The sequence below is a fragment of the Dermacentor silvarum genome, chromosome 6 (genome assembly GCF_013339745.2).
Source record: "Dermacentor silvarum isolate Dsil-2018 chromosome 6, BIME_Dsil_1.4, whole genome shotgun sequence".
Taxonomy (NCBI): Eukaryota; Metazoa; Arthropoda; class Arachnida; order Ixodida; family Ixodidae; genus Dermacentor; species Dermacentor silvarum.
Genome location: NC_051159.1, coordinates 60841464 through 60868735, shown reverse-complemented (window position 1 = coordinate 60868735; position 27272 = coordinate 60841464). Strand labels below are relative to the sequence as shown.

Genomic DNA, 27272 nt, shown 5'->3' with positions numbered 1-27272 from the left:
TGCAGTCGACGATTCATGCCAGAAAGTGGCATTTATTTGGATGTGTTTAAGTTTTTCTTTTTATGTGTAATATAGTTACCGAGTCGGTTGCAATCGACTGATCCATTTCTCGAATATCATTGTGGCACCACCACTAGCCCCAGTTAGCAGCAACTTGAGATGCCCTACAGAGCTACGTTCGATCTTTCAGACTATGCCTGCACGATGGCATGAAAACCCGGGCACCACTACGAGCAGAATGAGCCAAGCTTTTTTGCTTTGCTACATTGCCAGTGCAACCTCAAAACCAAAATGTAGTAATGAAATGGCTTAGTCCCTAGCCTAGTCAGTCCAGCAGTTGCCGGTCAAACCAATTTTCATTTAATGGAGCACAACACTGAGTAACAGTCTGGAAAATAATTTTCTGCTGTGCTGGCGCTATAGAAAAAAATTAAATTGATTTTACCGTCACAACTCAATTTTGTCTGACTGCCCAATTATTTGGACATTTTCGTGGCATTGTATAGGTCCAAGAAATCAGTCGGCAACTTTGAATGTGTTCACATTCAGTCGCCAGTGGTTGCTTTATTCTACATAGCATTTCGAGCGCAGTTCGAGGCTTCAGTGAGTAGCCATAAGCCTGCCTCATGCAAGGCCTGCACCCTGCAAAAATTCTGAGAAAAATAATGTGCAGGCCTTACACAAGCCAATATGGTAATTTTTTATTCATGAACGTGCACCATATAGATTATATCAGAAACACAATGCTATTGTTACTGTACTTAGTTGCGTAAGGCCCACACAGTTTTTCAGGATTTTTTTACAGAGTGTGGGCCCTACATGACGCAAGCTTATGGCTACTCACTGATGCCTCGAACTGCGCTCGAACTGCTATGTAGAATAATGCAACCACTGGCGACTCAATAAGAATACTTTTATTCAGTCATCCTAGTCACTTCCACTGCCCTCATCGCTTGATGAGCTCGGCTCATCAGGGCCTTCCCAAAGCAACATGCACACATTTTTCGTCCGCTTAGAACTTTCGCCCAGCCGCATGTTTACCATGTTGTTCTGCATACATATTCAATCAAATCAGTTGGAGCGTAAAGGCCGCAGCGAACGATGTCAGACGGCCGATTCCCTGTCATCAGCAGCAGAATTCTTCCGAACGCACAATGCAGCTAGACAATGCAGTTAAACAATATGCCGCAGTCAAGAGTCTAAGCCATGTGATCCAGTGGGATATAGCGATGGTGCTGATGCCATCATTGACAACTAATCCAATACAGTAGTGGGTTGTGGAGCTTACCTAACCAACATGCGAGCAAACCAACATGCAGGCATACGCATGATGCTTCATTAAACTTCTTTTTATTATTATTATTATTATTTATTATTATCATTTTCTTTCTTTTTCTAAATTTTTGCAGTTCAAACTGGGGGGTGCGTGCCTCACACTAGTAAACATGGTATCTTTCCTTTACCCCTGGTTAAGTACGTGCACTCTTCAACACCGGACCACCCTGTATGGTTTTGATAAGTGATGCGCCATGATGCATTTCTGTTGGCAGTAGCTTTTATCACATATGACAGTGCGCAGTGGAGAAAAAAAGACCAAATGAAGAAGAGACGAAATGAAAAAAAGAAAAGCTAGGAACAAAGAGGACATAATCCTGCCTACCTCTTCACCACGCGTGATGCGGCGGTTGGCAATGATGAGGATTTTGTTCTCACGGTCGATTTGCACGAGCTCGGCAACACAGTTGGGGCTGCACGAGTGGTTTATGTAGCGTGCAAGGCCACCAGACAGGGTTGCGTCAATCACACGATTCTCATCCAGTCTGAACATGTACACGCCACGATTCTGCAAAGAGAGGGAGACGTGCCATTAGACCAAGATCCGAGGAGGCCTTCGCCTGAAACCTTCACTTTTCTGCAATTCACAGTCAGATTCAACACGAAAATACCTTTGTTATAAGCATGTACTCTTTACGTACTCATAATGGGAAGAAACACTTCAGATTTACTTCATTATATCCAATAATTTGCTATATTCACATTCACTATACTACTGAGGTTCCCCTGTAGTACCATTAAGAACAATGCCTCACTGGGCAACAAAAAGGCACTTGCTGGAATAAACACATTTCGGTTACTCACCTGGCCATTATATTCGATTTCTGTTCACAGCACCACCATTACACAAATTTAAATGTTATTCTATACTATAGTTATAACGCCAACTAATTATGCATCATGCAACGATTGCCAAGGGCAAATTATGAAGCTTTAGCACAGTGTGATGCCTGATCCCATGTACTGAAGGCACATCTACACAGGCCAACCTATGCATAAGCCAGGGCCTTCGTGCTGGCGTAATGCACTAGTGCATGGGTTCTCAAAGTGGGTTCCGCGGAACCTACGGGTTCCGCAGGCCCCTGCTCGGGGTTCCGCGAGCCACTGATAAATTTTCCCTGGTCCCGCTCTCGACAAGTGTCTAAAACGGCGAACACGAGGTGCGCTTGATCCAAAGAACCTCCATTACCCATGTCCGAGTGTCAAAAAGCACATCACAGCGCGTAACAGCAACGCGCGAACTGCGCAATAAATACGCAAGCAGCTTTTAGCCACCCAACCTCTGAGAACGGGCAGCGCGCCTAAGCTTTCGCACTTGAATCTCGGAGGCCGTAGCTTGCCGCCTTTCTCCTATTTGTAGATAGGGTAGGTGCCGATAGCGTGCGCACTGACGTATACGTTGGCGGAATAATAATAATAAAAAAAAAAACGCGGAGCACCGCAAATGTGCGCCGCAGAAGAGCAATAACGGCGTAGCGTCCAACCGAAACGAAGCGGCGCAGTCCGCATCGCCGTGGTCCTCAGCGACAATCGTACGCGGCACGTGACTAACAGCAACGCCGAAGCGCTTCGTGCCTAATTGTGCCTTTAAAGCCTTTATTCTTGCGTTTATCGCCGCGCGTAACACCGCGTTGGCGGCTAGCCGTGTGCCTCCGTAAGCTCCGTAAGTGCATAGTCGCTATCTCTGATCGCGTCGATAACCACCGCAGTTTCGTCCGCAGCGGTTGCGGACAAATAGTACTTTCGTTTTCACTCGATGCTCGTGTCGGCTGCGTGCCTTCCCAACTGCGTCGTCGCCTCCCATGGCAGCGTCGGTAGCGACCGCAGTTTTGTCCGCACTTCTTGCAGCGAATTGTAGTTTCGTTTTGCCTTGGTGCGTGTGTCAGCCGCCTGCCTTAACAGTAAAGTCGCCGTCCATGATCGCGTCGATAGCGGCCGCGGTTTCGTCCGCGCTTCTTGTGGCGATCGGTAGTTTCGTTTTGACTTGGTGCGTGCGTCAGCCGCCTGCCTTAACAGTAAAGTCGCCGTCCTTGATCGAGTCGATAGCGGCCGCGGTTTCGTCCGCAGCGGTTGCGGCAAGCAGTAGTTTCGCTTTGACTCAGTGCAAAGCTGTCGAAGATAAAAAGCACCGGCTACATCGCGATGGAGGGCCAATTTGTTGGCGAGCAGCTGAGTGGCAAAAAAATAATCGGGATGTGCGCCCGTTGGTGCAAAGCGCGTCTCAGATGAAAACGCGCGCCGCGAAGGATGTCGCGAGGCCTTCGCCGCTGCTAGCGCTAATCAGTCGTGCAATGAAGAGAATTTCAGCTTCCGCACTGGTCTTGTGCTAAATAGAAACAAGATTTGACGATTCATTGAGTAAATAAAATCGTGTTGACGTAGTGAAGCATTTGTTTATTGTTTTCTTGATACCCTCGATAATACGACATTCGGTTAATTCGGCGGGGGGGGGGGGGGTTCCTTGGCACTTTATGGAGCTTAGCAGGGTTCCCTGGGATGAATGTAGTTGAGAACCCCTGCACTAGTGGATCAGATCACTGAACAATTTCGCTAATTAAGCCTCTACCCTTTTCCCCTTCATTATGCTAGTGTTTCCTCGCAGACTTTCTCTGTTTCGAGCACTAGCAAGTATTTATTTTCTTTTCTACAATCAAAGGTCAGCTTTTCAGCGAAGCTTAGACGATCAGTGCTCAAGGATGCCACATATTATAGTGTGAAATGAAGGGCAAGAAGAAAGCTCTTGTATCAAATTAAAAACATGGTTGCAAGGGCAACAAAGGAGTGACTTTTAAGGCAAATATTTATATACCTCGTAAGTGCTGCTCGTCTAAGAATTTTTACTAAATGACTTCACTACTTTTGAGAACTAGGGACAGCACAAACTGACAAGCAATAGGCTGTTTTCAGATCAGAGTGAATTTTCCAGTGACACTGCTGTTGCCATTTTTGCCTGCTTCAAATATTGTCTGAATAAACTTGATTTGAAGCAGGCATCAGAAAAACTTCCTGTAGTATGGTAGGAGACCAACGAGTGAAACTTTTGCAAGCAGAATTTCTTTTTCATTGAACTTGATTAAGCATTCGTAAAATTGCACAACGAGCCCAAATTCATAAACATAATAGAAAATTCAGGAGAGTTGGCAGGTATGCGTAACACTTTTCTAGGGGGTACAGCCAAAACCCAGGCGTAACCGAAAAAGATTGCAGCAGTGCTAACCTGTGCCTCATAGATGGCCTCGTTACGCTCGGCGATCTCGTTACGGATGATCTGGCCGATGTATTCGATAATCATGGTGTGGCACTCGATGTCGCGGGCAGCGTACAGACCCAGGCCCTGGATGCCTGAGCGGGCCAGGTAAACGTTGTTGCGCCACTCGGTCTTCATTCGCCGGTACTGGGACGACTTGGAGTGCACAAAGTGCTTGGTGTAAGGGGAGCTGGCCTCCAAGCAGCTGCCACCACCGCCACCGCCGCCAAGGGTTTGCAGCGAGAGCCGCAGCGTGTTGCTCGTGTGCATCGTGTGGGGCCTGTGGGAGGAAGGCAGGTTAGCAGGGCACACGGCTGGGAACACGCGTGGCAACATCTGCAGCATATCCCCTTTAAAAGCCAACTTCATCAAAATTTTGGGCCACGTAATAAGCCTAGTTTCGGATAGCGCAGATATAAAGCAGCCTCCGTGCAAAATTTAACATTTTAAATACATTTAAAATTTTATGTTGAATGTGGATGCGTTACGAAAGGATCACAAAAGCGGAAGTTTTGATATGAAAAGTTGAAAATAAAAACTGCCGCTATTACTGCTCTCCGGAAGCGACGCATCACAATGAATGTGCAGCTCCTCGACCGAACCTTCGTGATTAGCCATTGCTCGTCACTTCCAGCATCTCGCCAAAAAATCTTGGGAGGCGACTTGCATCACAAACGCCAACCACCAGGTGCATGCGTCGTCTGCTTAGGTGCCAGGATTGTTTCACCAGTACATACTACTCACTTATAACCAATTTAGGCCAAAGTGAAATTCCTTTGCACTTGGCCTTTAATCAAATCTTGCGGTTTAACATCTTGAAATTGCAGCACAGTGTGAGAGACACTATGGTGAGGGGGGAGGCACAGGATTATCTTTGTTCACCAGGAGTTCTTTCACTTGCACCCAAAGCATGGTACACGAGCATTTTCATTTTGCATTTGGCACCGATCGCTGTGTGGCCGAGGCAGCCAGAAATCAAATTTGCAGTCTTGTGCTCAGCCGTGAAACACCATAACCACTCAACACATTTCGGCAACCTTACAAAGCTAAAGTGCCATTCCGCATCAAGAAGATTTGTTCTCCTTTAAGGAGAGTATGGGCCATGGAGAGCACATTCATACAAAATAAGAAACAATGAATTACTGGTTCAGTAGAAGATTAATATTGACAAATCAATTATTAATTGGTTCACTTAACTATCCCCCACCAATAACTCTTTGCAAGGTAAGCAAGCCCCTGAACTCACCTCTTGAAATGGGTGCGCAACTTTGGTTCTGACCGTGCACAACCGGTTGGGTTGATGGCCAGTGGAAGCTCCAGCAACGGTGACCGCCCATACCGGAAGTTGTAGTCACTCAGCGTCTCCACACCCGGAAGCTGATGAAGAAAGAAGGTGGGGCTCGGACACAGGCTGGCATACTCACTTACAAGTACACTGACTCATACTGGCTCCGCATTCATTTCACAGCTGAGAGATAGAGCATTGGTGAGTTATTAAGGGTGCGAGCGGGCGTGAGTACGAACAAGAGTGAGTGCCGGTTAACGCAAGTATTAACGAAAGTCGGTGCCGGTGATTTTGAGTGGACCCTAGCATGAACATGAGTGACTGTCAGCAAGTGTGAGTGGATATATGTATGCGAGTGGGTGCCAGTAAGCATCAATGGAAATGACTATGGACGCAAGTGAGTGTTAGTATGAGTGAGCGCAAGTAGAAATGCGAGTGAGGGCTGGCGAGTGTGAGTACGCATGAGTGTGAGCGAGTACCCTACCGAGAAAACAGTGGCGAGTTTGGGTGAGCATCCGCTTAGTAGCCGACCTATGGACTCGGAATACTGACAAGTGGAGAAGCACTTCTCTCGATAAGCCAATGCTTATTTGCAAAACAATTGTCCCATGAGCCAAACTATTGTTCCCCTTCCTCTCAACGCGATTGCCAGCTACCAGTGCCTCGTGTGGAAGGCACTTGCAACCCAAGATCTGAGCACCAGCAAACTGCAAGTACCATACTTGCACGGATGCAATGTGACCACTAACACAGTGGGAGAAAAATCAAATTTTGGTGACCCAGAAAACTAATAGCTATAGCACAAAGCAAGGAAATGCTAGGCAAGCCGGAAAGAATGCAAATGAAACACGAGTGGCGACACAACCTTGAAATTCCTGCACTAGTCCCTTACAAGATCATACATTTTTAGAGCATCAGGTATTGCTAGTTAACTTTTGTAATAAGGATCACACTGCATTTCAATGATGAGCACAGACTCAACCTAGAAACCTTCCTCGAGCATTTCCTGCACAAACCCGTGCAAAGTGCGGAAAATATCACTAAATCTTTAATGCCATGATGATGTTATTGGCAGCACAGTTGACATACAAAATCCAGGCAGGGAAGTCAAAATTTGTTTTTCCTGCCACTGCCTGCTATCCTTAAGGATTCATAATTCAAGCTAGACAGAGGTTTGCAGGAACATAGAGACTTGAAGTTATAACAGTGGCTGAACAAACAAAGCCTCAGACAATGTTTTGACAAGCAGACTTGTCGTCAGGGCAACAGTCCTCGTTAGCTGAGCTGTTTACCTGACATAGACAAGCACCCTTGTCAAGCATTGGCTCCAGCCTGAGGTTTCTCTTGTTTGCCGAGCTAGTTGGTCTTTATTCATGTTGAAATTTCAGAGCAAGAATGAAAGAAAAGAAAAAAATGGGGGATGGACAAGCATGAAGCACAAAAGGACGATGCTGTCCATCCCAACCTTTTGCGCTGGCCCTATGCTTATCGTCCCTTTTGTATCGTCCCAGTCTTTTTCTGCACTAAAATTTAATTAACACAACTCTACCCCAGCTGTTGAGCCATACGTAGCATCCCAACTTACCGATTCAGTGATCCTTACAATCGCGGGTTCTGTCAGCCCAAAGAGGTCTTCTCCCGTGATGAAGTTGGAGAAGACCTTGATGGCCTGTGTCTCCCTGCGGAAGCTCTCGATGGGCTGGAGGACTTTCTGCCACACACCTGTACAAATCGGGACGGGACAGGAACTGAATTTTGGTCTTGTCTACAGTGTTCCTTTTGAGGTCGAACAAAAATGCAAAGCCCAAAGTGACAACATTATGCCTATTTGTTTTATTTATCAAGTTCAAAAAAGTGCTTGTAAATGTCCTCCATAGATCCCAGTACCTTAAAGGTGCACATGTCTTGAAAAAAACTACAATTTATATAAATAAAGCCTTCCAGTCTACTTGCCGCACTGTAATACAAACAAATCACTAATAAAATTACGACACAGGGGACATTTAACACTGCTGAGATTCACACCAACCAGCGACCGCTGCCACCCATCAACGCGTCTGGTGCTAGTCATGCAAATACAGTTAAAATAAAAAGCATCTTCAAAGCGATTTTCCGAGAATACGACCCAAGTTTGTCAACACGTTGCTATGTGCACATGCCCCTCCCTTTGGCCTAAATAGTCCGTGGCTGCGATTTTCTAGTGATGCCTTTTGTGCTATTTCTTCTGACGATTTTCACACTTTGCCAGTGGTCACAGCGGTGCTCCGCCTGCGTTATCAATGGGATCAGCTGGCCATGAACGCTGGATAAGAGCAGAACATAACACGCACATCGAATCCCGCATATTACAAATACAGCCTTTAACAACACTGCTAGAATTTCACGTAATGTTGGCCTTTACAACTTACTGGCTCGGCTTGTACTGCAGTTTGGGAGAGATCGTTGAATACAAAATCAACTAGGCTTCGCTAGTTTCGGTTTCGAGGAGGCACCGGCGAATTGGCCGACAGCATCAAAACGAAAATATCACTATTTCTGATTGACTAAGCGGCTGATATTAGCACACAGTCTTGCAGTCAACATCCGAATTATCGAACGACGTGCTGTACAGAGCCCGAAATTTCGGTCATCCTAATACATTTAAGTCTAGGGGACCGGGGCAGTGCCACTGGGCTGTCCAAATGCTCAAGCATGTCCGAATTACTGATGTCTGAGTAATCGGTCGGCGACTGTAGCTCAAAGCATGGACAGTTTATGCAACCCGGTTATCAGCTGGCTTTCATAATATCGGTGTGATATCGAATACCAATTTCAAAAGTAAGAAGTAACCTAACGATAACAGAAGCCAAAATTATTGTGGCTAACTAAGCCTAAAGGTAGCCATATTGGCACAAAGTATCCAAGAGCTTCACAGCCCTGCCGTTGCCTTGAGGAACACAAGTCCTGTAGTGAAAATAAGTAATCAAGTTTTGAAATTAGGTTTTAATCTTCCAAGCCCCCCCCCTTCGTTTTGTCATGGGTTAACACCGCAGCCCCTGGGAACCTAAACGGAACACGTACCCTTGGGTGTGCGATGAGTGAGCACCTTCTCCTGGCCTTTGTACGACACCTTCACCTGGAACTGTGGCTGGCCATCTACGTCGTGAATGCTGCACGTGTAGCGGCTCCGTGCACCCAGCTTGTGCATGCTCCAATAGATGCGCACTACTTTGTACCCAACCTAGAAAAGAAGAGGGCGTGACGGTAAAGATGCAGCTCTCAACAGCGCAACACCGCATGTTACAGAGAAAGCTTAAAAATTAATCAGAACAAGCTGGGAATACTACTAAGATATCCAGAAAGGCATTTGTTGAAACAAAACTGATGCCATAGTGCCTGTACTTTCTTTACTCCCCAAGTCCATGAACTGTCGTGAAAGTTAGAGCTCCCATCAGCCAATGAAGAACAAGAACCAGCTGCATGTTTCAGTGAAAGTTAAAAAACTCCACACTGTACACAGCTAATCCTCATGAACTTTTCATTCAAACAGCATTCATTCAAACGAGCACTGCAAGTGACCTAGTTCCAATTTTGCTAAAACATCTAAAATCTGCAAACAATGTAATAAGAAACATTTAAAGGGCGGAATGCAATGAAATTTTGCATCGAGCGTAGTTTCAGATAGCATAGATATACGTACAGAGCAGCCTGTGTGCAAAATATTTCGTTAGAAATACAGCAGAACCTCATTAATATGCTTTGGAAAAAAAAAAAAAAAAACTTGAGAAAAACGCAATACTAACCGGGAAAACGTATGATCCAATGTAACTAAACCATTTGACAGACTCAACTGTAGTTGACATCTACATAATGCGAAACTTCACATGAATCTTTGCGACACGAGACATCAATGCACGTCAAGGGCCGCGGAAGCCTGGGACACATTTTGATGTTTTCCTATTGCGTAGTGCTTTAAGATGGCGACGGGAAACCGAAACTAAATCAAGCTGGTGGGCCACGCCGGATGCCGCCGGAGCGAAACACGACGCTCACATCACGCGGCCTGCAGAAGTGAACGATGTGGGGATGCGTGACTCTCATGTGTCTCCTGTAATCCGGCTTCACCGCGTGGCTAAGTGCCGGCGGCGGTCGTGGTGGTTGCGGCGCATTGCGAGAGATGGCAGGAGTGTCGCGATGCTAACACCACCGAACGGCGGGGTAATTTGGGAGAAAAAGGTCGAAGGCGCTGGCTCTTTGGCTTGGGATCGGCGACCAACATGCACGAAGGCTTCGCGCGTGCACCGGCCCGCTTTGCGGGACCGTCTTGCGAGGCTAAGAGCAGGACACCGGTATGGACGAACACGGATCGCTCGAACGCGCCACCGTTCGCGTGATCGCACACTTGAACGACTAGGCGATGGTGTCACAGCATGGGGCTAGCATATTCGCTCGCTGTCGGGTCGCGGTGAGTCGGACTTCCTTGATTTGTCACGCGCCCAGGTGAATGTTGTATTGGTTGTAATTCGGCTAGTGTGCATTGGTGCATGAAAGGCGCAATAAATGCCCTTGTGATTGTTTACACTACTGTGTCGTTCCTTTGACCCAAGAGCATGTGTGAGACCCCACAACGGCAGCGCGTTTGGGTTATCGCCTGCTAAAAGCATGCAGTACGCCCCACATGCTGTAAAACAGATAGGTGAAGATGCTTATAGCAATAGGGTTGGCAGCGATAACTGTGAATGTGACAACTGTGAATGCGACATGCGACGACCCGGTGGGAGAATTGCTGGTACCGGAAAAAGAAACTGATTGCACGCCCATAGAGTTTCCTACAATACTGTATGAAACTTTATGGCACGGACATTTTCACGCGGGACGGGAGGGCAAGTATTGCATTGAAGTTGTCGCGGCGGGCAGCTACTGTTCTCAATCGCGCGCGCCTCGCACCTTTTCTTGTTTGCATACGAACTAGAGGCCCGGAAACGTATCATATGATTACAGTCCATAGCAGAGAACGGCGGAGCGTTTGGGTTCTCGCCTATTAAAAGCTTGCAGTACGCATACAATGACACCATGCACTGTGAAACAGATAGGTGAAGGTGCTTATCCCAATAGGGTTGGAGGCGACAGCTGTGGATGTGAGGTGCGACGACCGGGGATGAGGTTTGCCAGTGACAAGATAAGAAACCGAGAGCACTCCAGCGTTTTCACTTCAGCCTGGTTAGCGAGTATTGCGTTGAAGCTGCCGCGGCGGGCAGCTACTGTTCTCGATTGCGCGCACGCCTCACGCATTTTCTTGCTTACATAGGACCTAACGACCGGAAAATGTATAATATGATCACCGTTTGAGGATGTACTGAAAGTTGGGGCCAGAAGATCAAGTTTTCCGGGACTGTATGAACCGGTAAACAAATAAGCATCACTATACTGGGTCATTTTTTGTGTTCATGATCGCGAACGTTGGCACTGGCAAATCGTACGCAACGGGATCGTATCAACGAGGTTCTAAGGTACAAGTGGATGTGTCAGTAAGTTCAAGTTTTTGATAACAAGACTGAAAAAACACCAGCATTAGCGTTTGCTGGGTTATCTCAGTTATTCATGACTCTGAACACATGGCTCCTTGGCATGGCCTCTGAGATTAGGCGATGTCTGCGGCTGTCCGCGGCGTGCTGAAAAAATCTCAGAGGTGACATGCTGGACTATGTCGTATCCACCAACAACCAGGTGGACACTTCATGTGTATATCTTTCACTTCAGTAGTATAAGCTATTCAATCATAACCAATTTAGCCAAAGTGAAATTTCATTGCGGTTGGCCTTTAACGAAAAATCCACAACGAAGTGCATTGTTGTCACTTATACAAGCCACACTAGCACTGCACAGGAAGAAAGCGCTACTTACAGGGTACAAGCAATTCTGTGTGTGGAAGTTCTGCAACTGATGCGGCAACAGCTGTCCGATGCTCAAGAAGATGAGGCTGCCCACTCGCAGGAGATTCTGCTCCCCCTTGTGAAACATGCTGCAATGCAGACAACACACACTCGGTCAAAGTCAAGCGGCCAACTCACCACAGCACATTCTGCAAAGCACTATAAAAAAAATCAGGTCCCGTGTTAAATGTCAGTTAACAAACCAGAGCCCTTCATTATTCTGCACCGAAAGGAGAACTGTACTGCAAGGTGTGCTGGTCAAAGAGCAGTTGCCAGCAGGACTAACAGTGTTGCAGAGAGGCGGTAAGTTTGTCCAAACACACTCACACACCTCCAGTGAAGTTCGCCTTTTAAGATTCACTCAAAATTGCACATTGAGTGATGTGTACAGCTAACGGCCTCATAAAACATGGTCCTTTAAACTGGAAGTCACACGACAGCATTTCCTTTGCACTGTGCGCAATTACAACTGCAAAAGGCACAGAGCAGATACTGACATTAAACACCAGAGGCTCCGCAACAAAGGCCAATCCCTCAAACTGTTCTGCAACCATCGGTAACAGTGTGCAATAGAAACAGAGGTGGTGATTGCATGGATACTTAAAGGGACTGACAACCAATTTTTACGGCACCCGTTCTTTTAGCGCAATGGAAAGCTTACTGGTCTGAGTGTCCAATTATACAGTGGTAGTGCGGAAAACGCCGTGGAACATTTTTTATCAAAATTTTCCGATCTGTATTAAGGATGTAGTCATGCTCAAGAAAGATGCTGGCAACAGTGAAAGGTGAGCACAATAGCGATTACCGTATTTACTCGAATCTAACGCGCACTTTTTTTCCGATAGAACAGGTCCGAAAATTGCGTGTGCGTTAGAATCGAGTACGACCCTAAATCTGCGTTACCATATAGCCATCGGCATTTAAAAATGGCTGCCTCGTACGCACTTCGAGCCTAGCTGCCGTAGCTTCCTCCGTGTGCTGCGGTACGTGTGCTTAGGCCGTAGTCTACCGTCTGTGCCTTCCCGTTTTCTGCGTTTGCTCTATCAGCATAAAGTGCCGAGTTCATCCTGATGCCACATTTAAAAGGAAAGTGATCACGTGCGCGGAGACGACGGTAATCGGGCCGCATCACAGGTTTTTGGAGAATCTGAAACTTGCGAGACGAGCGCAAACAGAAGAAGAGGATTTTCACCAGCAAAGCAACGCGGAAGGGTTTCAGTGGATTGAAGCAGGGCGTATTCTGCAACAATCCACTTCGGCGATAAGATCGCCTTGGCCCTATCGTGAAAGCGATCTGCGACGAGGAGAGTCCGCCACGCCTGCTCTGTTTTCGCGGCTTATAGTTCGCGTTGAGGCGAGAGGCATGCTAGCACGAAGGTAAATTCATATGCTGCGCTTCGTCACTCCAGCATTTTAACAGCGAGTTGCCGCAGTCAACGAGCGAGATGTGTTCATTTTGCTCGTGCGCGCGTGACACCGTGCTTGTTAATTTAGTTAGTATGCGAATGTTTGCAAGTTTATAAGGCCGATAAAACTGCTATCCTTCGTATAGCTGTCTACTAATTTGCTATCACAATTGATGCTTCCCCTTTCGGGCGAAACTGCGACTTTTCTTATTCATCGTAACTTTAGTGCATCGGGAGTAAATCTTTGTTTTTCCAAACGAGAGAAAGTTCTATTTCTGTAAGAAAGCATGAGGTGGGCGGTACTGTAAAGGAATTCCTTTGTTTTTTTTTCTGGTCACGGAAAACGGGTATGCGTTACAATCGAGGGCGCATTAGAATCAAGTAAATACGGTATACAGCGGCATTGGTGGGAAGCAGATGACAAGTGTGGCTACAGCTGTAAGAAAGTAATATTTTGTTGATCAAGCCGATGTTCCTGCGGTTCATGCTTTATGAAGCGTTGAATTATTTTTGCAATGATAGGTGGTGTCCAAATCTACGCTCCAACAATGGCTCCCTCCAAGTAACGCAAACTAATCTCGAAGGACATGCTTTTGCTGGCTGCATGCGCCAGGGGTTTTCTTTTTTCGCCAAGCCAAGCTTGTGGGATCTCATATGTGGTCTTGGGACAAAGGAACGACAACACAGTAGTGCAAACAATCAAAAGGGCACAAGCTAAGTGGTAGGATGTGCCAGTAGTGCTAATACTGCAGCGCTGGTCCCCATTCACGGCACAATTTGTCGATAGCATTTTGTATCTTACAGAGACCACAGAACTCGGGGTACTACGTACAACAGCCCTCATGTGTGTTGCGAATCATTGAACAGCTCTGCCCACTCTGCCACTCCACTTGTTACCATGAAGGCAGCATCGCGTGTTAGTGTGCACTTTTTTTTGCATCATATAAAGCGCAAAAGCCTAATAATATACGAACTGCAATTTTAAGCAATAACAATAAGTATGCTGTACTTAATACCAACTGACTAACGCACAGTAATCTTATACCCCATCTGAAGTATCAAGACTTCACTGCCAGGCCGTACCACTTAATGGTACAGTATAGACCACTCATAAACTAACCGTTTATAGTGCAGAACTGGCTACAACATGGCTTTTTACGACTCCCGTTTGCCCTCCCATAGAACTCTATGTATACGCATACCGCTTACAGTGCAGCCGCGTGAGACGAAATACCCATTATAATGCGGCTTCTGCGGGAAAATCTCGCCAACAAGGGCGGCAGCGAGCACGCTTCTCAACAAGGTGCGTGCGCCCGGCCGGCGCATGCATTATTGAATGCAATCAAACTATCGTTAATTCCGACTTATTTGGCCGCACATCGGTTAATTCGTACTACTTTCGGAGCTCGGTGAGCAAGGAGCGCCGCAAAAGAGCAAGAACAGCGCTAGTGTTCAATCGAAATGAAGCGGCGGAGTCCGCATCGCCACAGCTATCAGTTGAAATCGTACGTGGATGACAGCAACGCCGGAACGCTTCGAGCCTATTTGTGTCTTTAAAGCCTGTATTCTTGTGTTTACTGCCGCGCATAACACCGTGCTGGCCGCGGGCTTTCGTAACTGCGTAGTCGTCATCCACGATCTCGTCGATAGCGGCCGCGGTTTTCTCCACAGCGGTTGCGGTGAACAGTAGTTTCGTTTTTACTCGGTACACACGTAGGCCGCATGCCTAAAAAACTGCGTAGTCGCCATCAATGGTTGCATAGATAGCGACCGCGGTTTCGACTGCAGTTGTTGCAGCGAATGGTAGTTAATTCGTCCAGGCTCGGTGCGTGCGTCGGGCCTTCAGCACCGCAAAGTCGTCATTCATAATTGCGTCGATAGGGGTCACGCTTTTTCCCGTAGCGGTTGCGGCAAACAGTTGTTTAGTTTTGACTCGGTGCAAAGCTGTCGAGCTTGAAGAGCACCGGCTACATCGCGACTATGTTTTCGCCTGCTCACTGGCGAAAATGTAATCGCGATGTGCGCGCGATAGTACAAAGCGTGTCTACATGCTTGGTCTACATGTTTCGCATACATGCAGGGCTTGAAAATCGTTGTTTTGGTTATAGTGCAGTGCTGCTTATAGTGCAGATATTCGCGACTCCGGCGACATACATTATAAGCGGCATACACTGTATTTGAGACATTTTTTGTCAATTAAAAAATATACTTCCTACTTAAATCACGCGCTGCATGCTGGATTCTATCACTATGAATCATGGTCATTTCATTCTCACCAACGTCTCACACAACACGTTCTGGCCCGTTGTCAGTCCATTTAACATAAAGATAGAAGAAAACGAGTATGACAGCACAGAAACTTAGCTACAAACAATGCACACAGACTGCCAGGCAAAGGCAGATGAAGCACCGGCTTAGCATGACTGGAGATGACACAGCAAAATGAACTCACCTTGCAACTTGCTTGTGCTCGTCGCGACTTATGTACACCCTGCGGAAGACAGCCACCGACTCGAGAACGTTCTCAAGGTTCGGGACACGAGGCGTGTGCTGAGGACAGAGGATGGTCTGCAGCAGAAACCAAACTTAAACGTAAAGCCCACAGCACTAGAGAAGAGGCTAAAATATGACTCAAGTATGAAAGTCTGCTAATCCACGCACAGTGAATGAACTGTAGCAGGCAAAATTACCGCCGCAAAAGAGAGAAAATGTGCACGCACTTTGTCCTTGTAGAAGGAGCAACCGTCGTGGGTGGCACAGGGGAAGTGATAGGCGGCGGGGCAGCGCATCCGGAAGCAGTGCAGTGAAGCACCTGTGCGATGACACCGGCTGCAGGTGACCAGCAGCGCCCGGCGGCAGGCAGAGGCGACGTTCATCAGGGCTCCGTCACACGTCTCGTACACTTCTTGCGACCACAGGGCACAGTTCAGGTGCACCCACAGGTCTACGTCCAGGTTCAGCAACCTGCAAAAAGGCACACGACACAATTGCCATTAGAAGGACGCTAAAGGCAAAAAAACGAGTCAAACAAGAATGAGTCAAACAAGAAGTCAAACAGTTCTGAAAATCACTTAAGCCTGTCTCTTCTAATGCGTGTATTCACAAACAGACCTTGACTCCCAAAGTATTTCCCAACTCCACTAAACATAAGATAGCGCTGCAGCTCGTTTAGGGCGATTACTGCCCATTGACAATGCTTCTCAGTGATTCCAGAACTAAAATTTTATGGCATGAGTCTCTCAGCATCTACTTGAAGGTACTAGAAAGGAGACGTGTCATTCAAGCAACTCCTCATTGCTGGGATCATCAAGGATATTTATAAGGTTGCAAATCCAACATATTGATTCTCCGACTGATCTCACGATTGCTAACAGCATTGAAAAACTTGAAAAACAACAGATCTTTCTTTACTTGCTTCTTGACCATAAGTCAGTCCTCGATTCCATGCTGTATCTGCCCACTCTGCTAACAAGGCATACATGACTCTCTGATCCCGTATTTTGAAAAAAAAAAAAAAAAATTACGATATCAGAATGAACATTTTTTAAATGAGCCTCACTTATGCCACAATGAATTGAACTTTTATCACCTTGACAAGTTCAGTGTTTTTCTATGTTGTTTGCTATTGTAATTGTACTTTCCATCTACATTTGCTACGTGTGCCTGTCCTTATGCTTAAACCTGTGACGGTGATCTCGAGCGATCACTTTCAGAGACAATTTCATTTTCGCAAGATCTCAGGTGACCAGTGCCGGACGCATCAATGTATACGGGCTATAGCATTCCCAGCACAATGCCAGGAACACTGTCACCAGTAGATGCGGATACGTCTGGCGCTAGTCATGCAAAATCTTGTGAAAATGAAGGTATCCTTAAAAGTGATTGCCTGAGAATACTGCCCTCGCAGTGTGTTATTAATTATTTAATTAATTAATTGAGCAGTGAGATAAGTTGCAGAATACATGGCTGTGGTGCGAACCTGTCCTCCCTGGCTAGACAAGTCATACCTGGCTGGGCCATTGGTCTCGCCATCCCCGATGTCATGGCACAAGATGCACTGCCTTGTGTCTTCCACAGGATTCTCGGGCTTTAGGAATATGTCCTGAGCATCCAACAGCTGTAAGCAAAAGGCACACGTCACTGATAGGAACTACACACCAATTAGTACTGGCGAATACTTGTATCTGAATGCAGGCAATGGCTAGTTGGCAATAAACGGCAAAAGGTTGCACAGCACAGCACAGCACAGCCCACAGCACACACATATCACAGCAAAACAGAAATGTAAAGTATCAGCAAATAATCCATGATGGCAGTTGAGTGAAGCAAAAACCCCTACCTGACCAACTTCCTCTTCTGAGGGAGGTTCATACTTCGTCACGCCTACCAAGTCGACAGACCACAGCTTCCACCGAACATCTTTCCACTTCTTGACCATAGGTTCCTATGTAAGAGATGGAACAAAAGAAGAGGTGAGAATACATTGTCGTTAAATTGCAGGGAAAAAATTTCCTTCTAATTCATCTACACCATTGAACTGAAACACAAATATGCAGGTATCAATACACCAACAAATTCACGAGCTAGAACACTCCAACATATGCCGACACTTCCCATCACACCACTAGATCAGGGGTTCTCAACTACGTTCATCCCAGGGAACCCTGCTAAGCTCTATAAAGTGCCAAGGAACCCCCCCCCCCACCCACCGAATTAACCGAATGTCGTATTATCAAGGGTATCAAGAAAACAATAAACAAATGCTTCACTACGTCAACACGCTTTTATTTACTCAATGAATTGTCAAATCTTGTTTCTATTTAGCACAAGACCAGTGCGGAAGCTGAAATTCTCTTCATTGCATGACTGATTAGCGCTAGCAGCGGCGAAGGCCTCGCGACATCCTTCGCGGCGCGAGTTTTCATCTGAGACGCGCTTTGCACCAACGGGCGCACATCCCGATTATTTTTTCGCCACTCAGCTGCTCGCCAACAAATTGTCCGTCCATCGCGATGTAGCCGGTGCTTTTTATCTTCGACAGCTTTGCACTGAGTAAAAGCGAAACTACTGCTTGCTGCAACCGCTGCGGACGAAACCGCGGCCGCTATCGACTCGATCATGGACGGCGACTTTACTGTTAAGGCGGGCGGCTGACGCATGCACCAAGTCAAAACGAAACTACAATTCGCTGCAAGAAGTGCGGACGAAACTGTGGTCGCTATCGACGCTGCCATGGGAGGCGACGACGCAGTTGTGAAGGCACGCAGCCGACGCGCGCATCGAGTGAAAACGAAACTACTATTTGCCGCAACCGCTGCGGACGAAACTGCGGTGGTTATCGACGCGATCAGAGATAGCGACTACGCACTTACGGAGGCACGCGGCTAGCCGCCAACACGGTGTTAGGCTTATGAAGTGCTTGAAACATGCTGTCACTGAAACATAGTCAAAACATGCTGGAAATCAAAGTTGGCACCAGGGATCGTACAGAGCATTTGACGCAACATTCAAAGTTAATTCAAGAATTTCCAGGTTGCTGAAGGCATAGTGCTGATGCGGAGTTTGTCATTTTGAATGTTCGCAAGTCACCCCTAACCCCGGTTTTCAAGGAAATCAAGGAACGCATTTATTTTCAAGGAGTGTTAAGGGCCCTTGAATATGTTTTTCCGAATTCAATGGTGTTGGGGGGTTTCAAGGTGTACGAATCCTGGTTGGCACTTTCCCTAACAGAAGAAATAGTAACTTAGGAAGTACTCCAACAAAACAGAAACTGGAGCAAATTGGTATAAGTTGACCATATTTAACTGTAGCACAAAAAAAAAAAGAGCATGGGAGTAGATGGAGATAAAAGTTAACACTACACCTACAAATGAATCTTTATTAGAAAACTGTGAGCTTAAAAAACAGGGGCATGTGCAAATGCAGTACAACATAAGAACATAACTTTGATAAAAACCATAATGTCAACAAATATGTGAGCGATGTCATTTGCAGTCAAGTTACGAAATCTCAGCTGGGTTTATGTGTACAGCGAGCCTGCTAACACAAGTGTCCGTGATTGGCCAATAAAATATGTCTCAACTACCTCCTTTGTTTAGTGTTGCAATGTCATAGCAACACTGTGGTTTCATTGAAAAGTCGCAGTTTCACCCGAAAGGCGAAGCATCTATTATGATAGCATATTAGTAGAGAGCATTATGTAGTAAGGATAGTAGTTTTATTGGCTGTATAAACTTGGACACATTCGCTTACTAACTGAATTAACAAGCATGGTGTCGGCGCGCACAAGCAAACATGAATAGATCACACTCCGATGACCGCAGGCAACTGCTGTCAAAATGCTGGCATGAGCAAAGCGAGCGAAGGTTTGTGCTGTCTATCACTTCAACGGAAACTGAGCGGCAAAAGCACAGCGCATACAAAGAAAGGTAGGAGCTGTGTGCAGATCGCTTTCAAGATACGGTGCACGCGACTGCTCGCAGCAGCGCTAAGTACAAGTGCGCAGTTGCTGGCAGAGTAGAAGCTGCACCCTCTCCCTCGTGTGCTACCTTCCTACTTTCCTCCTTTCGTGCGCGAAATTGAATTGCCAGATCCCCTTGCGCTGGGTCACTAAATGTGCAGTTGGTTCCGGAGCACAACGCCCCCCTCCCTCGATTCAATCCCCCCCAAGGCCTTTTGCACAACAAAGACGTATTTGCTCTCCGCCGTGTGTTCGCTCTCCGTGAAAGCGTGCGTCTCTCGCGTGCGGCGACGATATTATTGCCCTTGGACTTTATACGGAACCTCACGGCGACTATGACGGCAGGAATCCACTGGAGTGTCCATATAATTGCTATCGCAACAAAAGTGGTTTGCATTAAAACTGCCTACTCTGCTTTACATGGTGGGAACACGGAGGGCACAGAATGCCTACGCTCTCTTAGTTGCACATTCAAACAGCGACCCGATTTTGTGCTCACCTGTTCCTTGCTGACTGAATGACGCGCCACCCTTTTCCTGTGGGTGGAGTCCATGCTGGCTTGGCTATCCTCCTCGTCGGCGAGCAAGCGGCCCTCCGAGGTGTTGTCCTCGATGCTTGCTCGCGTCTCTTCCTGGGGCGTGACCCTGCCATCCTCTTCCTGTTTGATGCAGGGCTCCTCGTCTTCCTCCATCTTGTTCGTTAGTCGCTCCTTGCAACACTCGCCCCGAAAGACACCGTGCTCGTCCTTGGCGGCATGGCACACCACAGCAGCCTCCTGATTAAGCCAGAGAAGCCAAGCAGGTCGTGATTGCTATGGTAACTGACATGGTTGAATGACTGGTCGGGTTTAAGCAACATTGAAGCTAGGCCTAAGGTGTGGGGACATCACAATGAAGAACTACAAGATAGTTTAGACCACAGAATTTCCTACAAAATTTGCTGGAGGGAACGCTGGCACTAGCATCTACAAAAGTGGCAAGTTTGGTGGTTCAGCCAGCATGAGAATGACGGTTAGCACACTGATTTGCCTAAAATTCGTCCTTATGGCTTTGAAACAACCTTGTGACTTTAAATTTATTATTTTCAACAAGATACTGCGTTATAAATGCAACAATTTGCAGTAATTATGCCTGCGCATGGAGACTTGTTGCCTTGCTGTGCTTAGAAAAAAACTATGAGTGCTTGAAAAATTTAGAAATATAAACCGTAATAAATAGCGTCACAAGAAGGTTTGAAGCCACAAGCCGATGACTGCAGGTAGGTTAGACAAATCCGTGTACTAACCATCACTCCCATGGTAGCTAACTATTGCAGCCCCAGAGTTTCCTCTAGTACTTTTTGTAGCAAACTTCATGGTTCAGACTTCCGGTAGTTCTCCAATGCTTACGAAAATTAGCAGATGAGCCTTTTTGCAAAGTGCAACTGCCAGCTAGGATGCAATGATTCACGTTAAACGTGACATGCATTTTTGAGCAATGTCATTCATTTACTGCGAGCGCAAGCTTCGTACAGATTGGAGCTTACGGCATTCCCAGCACTGGCAGGAAATGAATTGCAGGCTCTGCACAGGATATGGCAGGTCTATTTCGCGTGATCGTGGAACTTGCATTGAACTTGCATAAATTAGTACACACCCCTCAGGGTTGCACTGCATGGCCTTGGAAAAGGCCCTTCATCATTGCAAATTTTTCCCTAACTATACTGAAGAGTTCGGTGGAACAAACAGCTGTTAATTTCTCTATCAAAGCTGTTTATCAGTTGTACGTAGTCACCCAAATGCATAGATTACAGAATTATGCTAGCTTTTCACATGCTGCACAGTTACCTGAATTGTTATTCAAACAAGCTAAAAGAAGATTTTGTGCTTACTGCTGCCATGTTTTTGCTAAGGTTTTGCAATTAGATTGCTTTGTTGGTCCGCATCATTGAATAGAACCCTTGAGATAATTGCGTGCCTGGGCTACAGCACCTCATTTTTCCTTGGTAATTTAACTGAATTACCTAATGCAATGGCTGGCAAATATCTCGAAGCTTAGAACTTCTGCCTGCATCCCTTAAGTGATTGGTTAGCCGAGTCAACAAACGGCAAACTGCTCAAACCTTCCAACTATACTGCCTGCATCATTTAGGCAATTGTTTATCAGCCTGCATCACTTACGTGATTATTTAGCTGAGTCAACAGAGGGCAAACTGCTAAAACCTTAGAACTATACTGCCTGCATCATTTAGGTAATTGTTTAGCTGATGCAACCGATGGCGAATAATTCAAAGCTCATAGCTCCTGGCTACACCTCATCAGTTACGTGATTATTCAGCTTATGTAACATGATAAACTGCTCAAAGCTTACATATCATTTAGGTGATTGTTTGACTGATGAAATAGTGAATACTTTAAGGCTTACAACTACCACCTACACCTTTTAGGCAATTGTTTAGTTGATGCAACACACAGTGAACCAGCTTAAATTTTACAATACCTGCCTTTCTTTGAACCAGATCAACTGTTGCCGCTGCAGACATGACATCAGTCAGCCGACAAGAAACGAGACCAATGGACAAATTTCTAGGTTTATGAGACTGTCCTGATGGGCAAGCTGGTTCAGAATCACAAAACTATGTCATGCAGTTTTCCGATATGCGGGATGCAATTTTTCTGAACCATGCTAATTGTTTCGTATCTGCTCCAAGGATAACTACGAAATGTGGAAACCATGTGGACGAAAAGTCAGGCACTGAAATCAGTTCGTGGCATTCGCAACAGTGGGCTGTCTACTGGCTGCTCAATACTGCCAAGAGATGCTGTCTGTCCAGGAGATGTGTCAATGATAGATCAAAACAGTATAGCTATAATGTAGGCAAAACTGCTGGTATTTAACACTGTATTGCCGCCAGTGCTATGTACCCCTGCTTTTTCATATATGTTTGTTGCATCCAGTATACAGGCAGGTTAGCCAGGAAAATACTAGAACCTTGCGAAACAGAAAGAAACATGTCAGCAGTACTAAATTTTGAAATTATTAATAGAAAAGCCTTTAGTGATTCTGCTTTTGGATTATTATCAGGGCAGACCACATAAGGGCAATTTCCCAATAAAGCATTCAGTTGCCAGTCAGCACATATCTGTCTCCCTTAGTCCTGTTTTTGAGTGAGGCAGTTTTTTAGCTTTTTAGGTGTCCATTCTGAAAAAAATATAATAAAACAAAATGAAGCGACCATAAACAAGTTCAGAAAGGAATAAAACTACTAAATTTGTCAGAATAGCACTCTTCTTTGCACTTTCTATCAGTGTCCAGCAGCTAGAAAAGTATTTGCACGTGCGCTGAGTATTCCTTTTTTTTGTCAAGTTTGTTAAGCAATCTGATAACCTCTGCCCCTATAATAAATTTATAATAAATTCAGACAAAGAACAAAAGGGGTCATGCTAAATGCTGCAAAAAATACTGCCATGACTTCCAGTTTATAAGCACTACAGTTTCATCCATTTTATCCAACAAGTCAAAGCCAAAAACATCAGCACAGCTACTTATCTCACTGCAGTAGAGCCGTGTTTACATAAACATACGGATTTTCTTGTGTATAAGATGCATTTTTTTTTTCTGAATTTTTCGTTGGTGCGTCTTATAGAACGGTGTAACTTATGTAAGCTTTTTCCGGAAAAACTGCCGTCAAAATTGCACCCCCTCAAAACTGCCATTTTAAGGGGGGCGTGTCTTTTACAAAGGTGCGACTTGTAGACCGGAAAATACGGTAGTCGAATGCTGAAACTCTGTTTCCTGTGCTCATAAAACTGGTCTCGCACACAAAGTACCAACTGTGATTGGCCATCACCATGGTTATTGCTATCGCTTGTCATCTCACTAATCGCCAGAGCGAGCGGCAAATCATTGAATGCCGCTCAACGACAAAACTCCCTTACATTAGAAGAGTTTCAGGACCACAGACTCTGTTCATCTGATCTACACAGATGAGTGTTGCGTCATTAGAAACTAAGCAAGGGCTCCATGCTGTCCAGTTTAACAAACAAATATACTAGAACTTCACTGCCATGAACAGCCCCATATGCCTGATTGCAAATAGGACACAACTTTTTTTTCCCTGTTTAATTAAAAACAATTGCGTTCTCATTGGACACACAGATATCACATAATGCATACTATCACCACAGAGAATGTAATACAGTCGAGGTGCTGTGTGTAATGTCGAGATGGATCAGTAACTGTATGCTAAATCAGTACTGTTTGCACGCACACAGACGCAATGTGTAATGTCAAGATGGATTGGTAGCTGTATGCTACGTCACTACTGTTTGCGCACACACAGATGCTGTGTGTAATCTCAAGGTGAAGCGTACATGTTGATGCAATGGTGCTTCCTCCTACACAGATGTTAAGGGTAATCTCAAGATGGCACTGCTACAGTATGTTAATGGAGTTCATCTGCTGTTCCCTCACACTAGACGCTCGTGACTCCTCGAATGAAACTGATGCACTGGCAATCCTCAGACTGCGTACAGTTAGAGCAACGAACAGCATCCTGAAAACTGACCATATAAGGCCACAATCGCAACACAGCAAACAGAACAATAGCACACAGATCGCGCTAAACTCACAAGCTCAATGCACAGAACTAACACTGCAAACTTCCATTCTACATCACCAAGGCACACTAACCAGAGCGTAATGGCAAAGAAAACGGGCAAGTGCATGCTTTCACCGCCAGCTTGCAAGCCTCGTGCACATCGAGAAATGGTTGATGCTTCCGTCAGGCAAAAAGTAAAAGAATGTAATGAAGGAATGAGAAGGCAAGCCGAAGGAAATACTCAGAGAGAGAGAAGGGAGAAAAAGGCCGGGAAAAAATGAGGGTGGTGGGAGGAAGGCGGTGGGTAAACAAAAGCGCATAGCTCTTCTCATTCCAGATGACTGACGAACAAATCCGCAAGCCAATCCGCAAACCAGGGTCAGCTCCATTGACCACGAATAGAAAAGAAGGGGGGGAAAAAAGCATGAGCAGCGATATATGTTCTATAACATATAGCAAACCACAATAAAAAAAGAGAGAGAGAGAAAAAAGGTGCCAGGTAGTCCGTGATAGTAGCCACACACACACACAACTGGGAGGCAAGACAGTGGGAAGGCAAGTATTAGGCGAGAGGAAGAGAAGAGAGATTTCCGTTTAGTCTTTTTTTAAGGGCTGTTCATGATTTTTTCTTTGCTCTAACCTTTCGCTGGGGAGCTGCAGCCGATGAAGGGGTTCGGTGCGCAAGGGCGAACTGCATGTAGCAATTGCTGGAGCAAAAATAAACTGCCTCTTCGTCCTTGAGGAAGAGCGGGGAAGCAGCCACGCAGCGGGACAAAAAGGAGGGCAAGGGGGAAAGAAACAGTGAGACCACAAGGGAAAAAAATGAAATAAATAAAGAACAGAAAAAGAGATGTGAAGAGACATACAGCGGCACACAAATATGACACGCAATGAAAATGATTCATGTATATATGTATACATATGAACACAACCACGAGAGACAGTGTGAAAGAGAGAGAGCAAGAGGCACTTAGTGCGTAATGTGATGAAACATGGAGAGCACGTCACAAGATGAAGGAACAAAGACGGCTTCATTACAGAAACGAAAGAAAAGGCAGAAGAAAGACGTGCTCAGTGCAGAGACAGCAAGGAACGACACTGCTTACTAGTAGTGTGACACAATATGAGAATGAAAAAAAAAGAAACAAACTAAAAGAGCAGAGCTGCAGAGAGACGAGAGTGCGCATCTGCGCAATTCAGTCGCTTGCACCAGAAACGGCATCAACAAAATATGCAGAAACAGGGTGCCCCTTAATAAGAGAAATAAAGAAGGGTGCAACGTGTTGACTCGAGAAGTAAAACAGCACAGATGCAGGCTTCAAGACTTGCACAACACAATGACCACACAAACAGCTCTAATAGTATAAGTAGTCTGTATCCCCACCCGCAATTTGCCCCAACTTTTTTTCGTTTCATTTTTTTTTGTCTTCGTTTTTTTTTGTGTGGCTGCTATTAATTTTTGGTTGCCATTGTTGTTTGTAAAGATCACAGTCTTAGTTGGCGATTTGTCAATTAACAATACATCAAGCTGCGTGGCATCATGATTGAAAGCAGAGCAATTATATTTCACTGCTATTAGCTAGTCCAGTAACACGTACTTTGCATGTCAACAATTTGCATACTCTGTAAAGCTAAATAAACACCAACAAATACCTCTATAATGAAAAAAAGAAAAGCAGCCTCATATCAGAGCACAGTCCAATGCTACCAAAGGCAAATATCCGCCAGTGAAAATTAAAACTCCGCACATATATATGATCACGTCCAAGCAACGGGTACATTACGTTTATCTTTCAAAGGCTACTTTATGTGATGCGTGATGCTATATTGAAATGTGAATACAATGAAGCTCCTCTTAATTCTGAAGACTTGCACAACAATATTACTTTCAGGTTTCTCATTTCTGCCCGAAAAAATTAATGCATTCCTTTTACTGCTCTCAAGGGCTCGAACCATCACAGGCACGACCGAAACAGCTCTGAAGGTCTGACAGTTCACTTATTAAGTGTATCGGTGTTTGTACTGCGACAGGAGACGGCAGGTGCACGCGTGTATAATTAAGGAATACACACTGTCTCTTGACGGTTGCCCCTTTCCACTCTTGGTGTGCTTCACAGCAATAAATAATGTATGCTTCACCGCGTAACGCCACTGTATTGCGGCGAAGCTGACTTTAGAGATTCAGCATTATGCCACGTTTGGCAAGGTTCTGACTGGTGTTGAAGTCGTGGGACGCTTTTTTCATAGCTGGGTGTACGTCAGACAGACCTCCTCGTTCGTGCCTGCAGCGCTCGTGCTCAATCAGTCATGCCGGATTATACTTTTGTCGTGCCTTACGGCGATCTACTGGAGCAGTATCTTCGCTGGTACCAGGCTTTTCGTATGCTGCTCTCCGTGACTTTCCAAAAGCATTTTATATTGGTCCCTTTTAAGTTAAATAAACGTCCTTCTGCAAGAACATGTGCAAAAATCGGTAGGCAGGAGCCGCAGAGCTAGCGAAACGGAAACAAAGCAGGTACGTCCGACGTACCTTTAGACACAGCGTTATTATTATTATTACGCCTGAAGGCGTATGCATTATTCAATGGAATCAAACTCTCGTAAACTTTAACGTATTTGGCCACACATAGGTTAATTCGGACAACTTTCGGAGCTCGGCGAGCAAGGAGCGCCAAAAATGTACGATTTAAAAGAGCTAAAACAGAGCTAGCATCGAACCGAAAAGAAGCAGCGGAGTCTGTATCACCAAAGTCATCAGCCGAAATCGTATATGAATGACAGCAACGCCGGAACGCTTCGTGCCTATAATGTTCATTTAAATCCTTTATTCTTCTGTTTACCGCCATGCATAACACAGGATTTTATAATTGTGTAGTCGCCATCTATGATCACGTCAATAGCAGCCACGGTTTTTTACGCAGTGGTTGCGGCAAACAGTAGTTTCGTTTTGACTGGGTATGCACGTAGGCCACGTGCCTAAAATACTGCGTAGTCGTCATCTACAATAACGTCAACAGTGACCACAGTTTCGTTCACTGTTGTTGCAGCG

At 45.7% G+C, this 27272-nt stretch overlaps 1 protein-coding gene across 4 annotated transcripts in view; it reads right to left on the bottom strand.

The window, feature by feature from the left end:
- The window catches only part of LOC119455521 (histone-lysine N-methyltransferase 2D-like), a 78970-nt gene that overhangs the window by 1444 nt on the left and 50254 nt on the right, over nt 1-27272 (bottom strand). For 3 of the 4 annotated variants that reach the window (XM_049668846.1, XM_049668847.1, XM_037716923.2), the window contains exons 17-28: nt 24864-24959; nt 20145-20420; nt 17525-17629; nt 17193-17302; nt 15906-16149; nt 15638-15753; nt 11751-11868; nt 8928-9087; nt 7453-7589; nt 5829-5959; nt 4553-4862; nt 1661-1843 (exon numbers count right to left, since the gene is read on the bottom strand). In XM_049668846.1, the coding sequence (XP_049524803.1) occupies nt 1661-1843; nt 4553-4862; nt 5829-5959; nt 7453-7589; nt 8928-9087; nt 11751-11868; nt 15638-15753; nt 15906-16149; nt 17193-17302; nt 17525-17629; nt 20145-20420; nt 24864-24959 (1986 nt within the window). The remainder of the gene's footprint in view (nt 1-1660; nt 1844-4552; nt 4863-5828; nt 5960-7452; nt 7590-8927; nt 9088-11750; nt 11869-15637; nt 15754-15905; nt 16150-17192; nt 17303-17524; nt 17630-20144; nt 20421-24863; nt 24960-27272) is intronic. The other variant, XM_037716922.2, reaches the window with a different exon arrangement.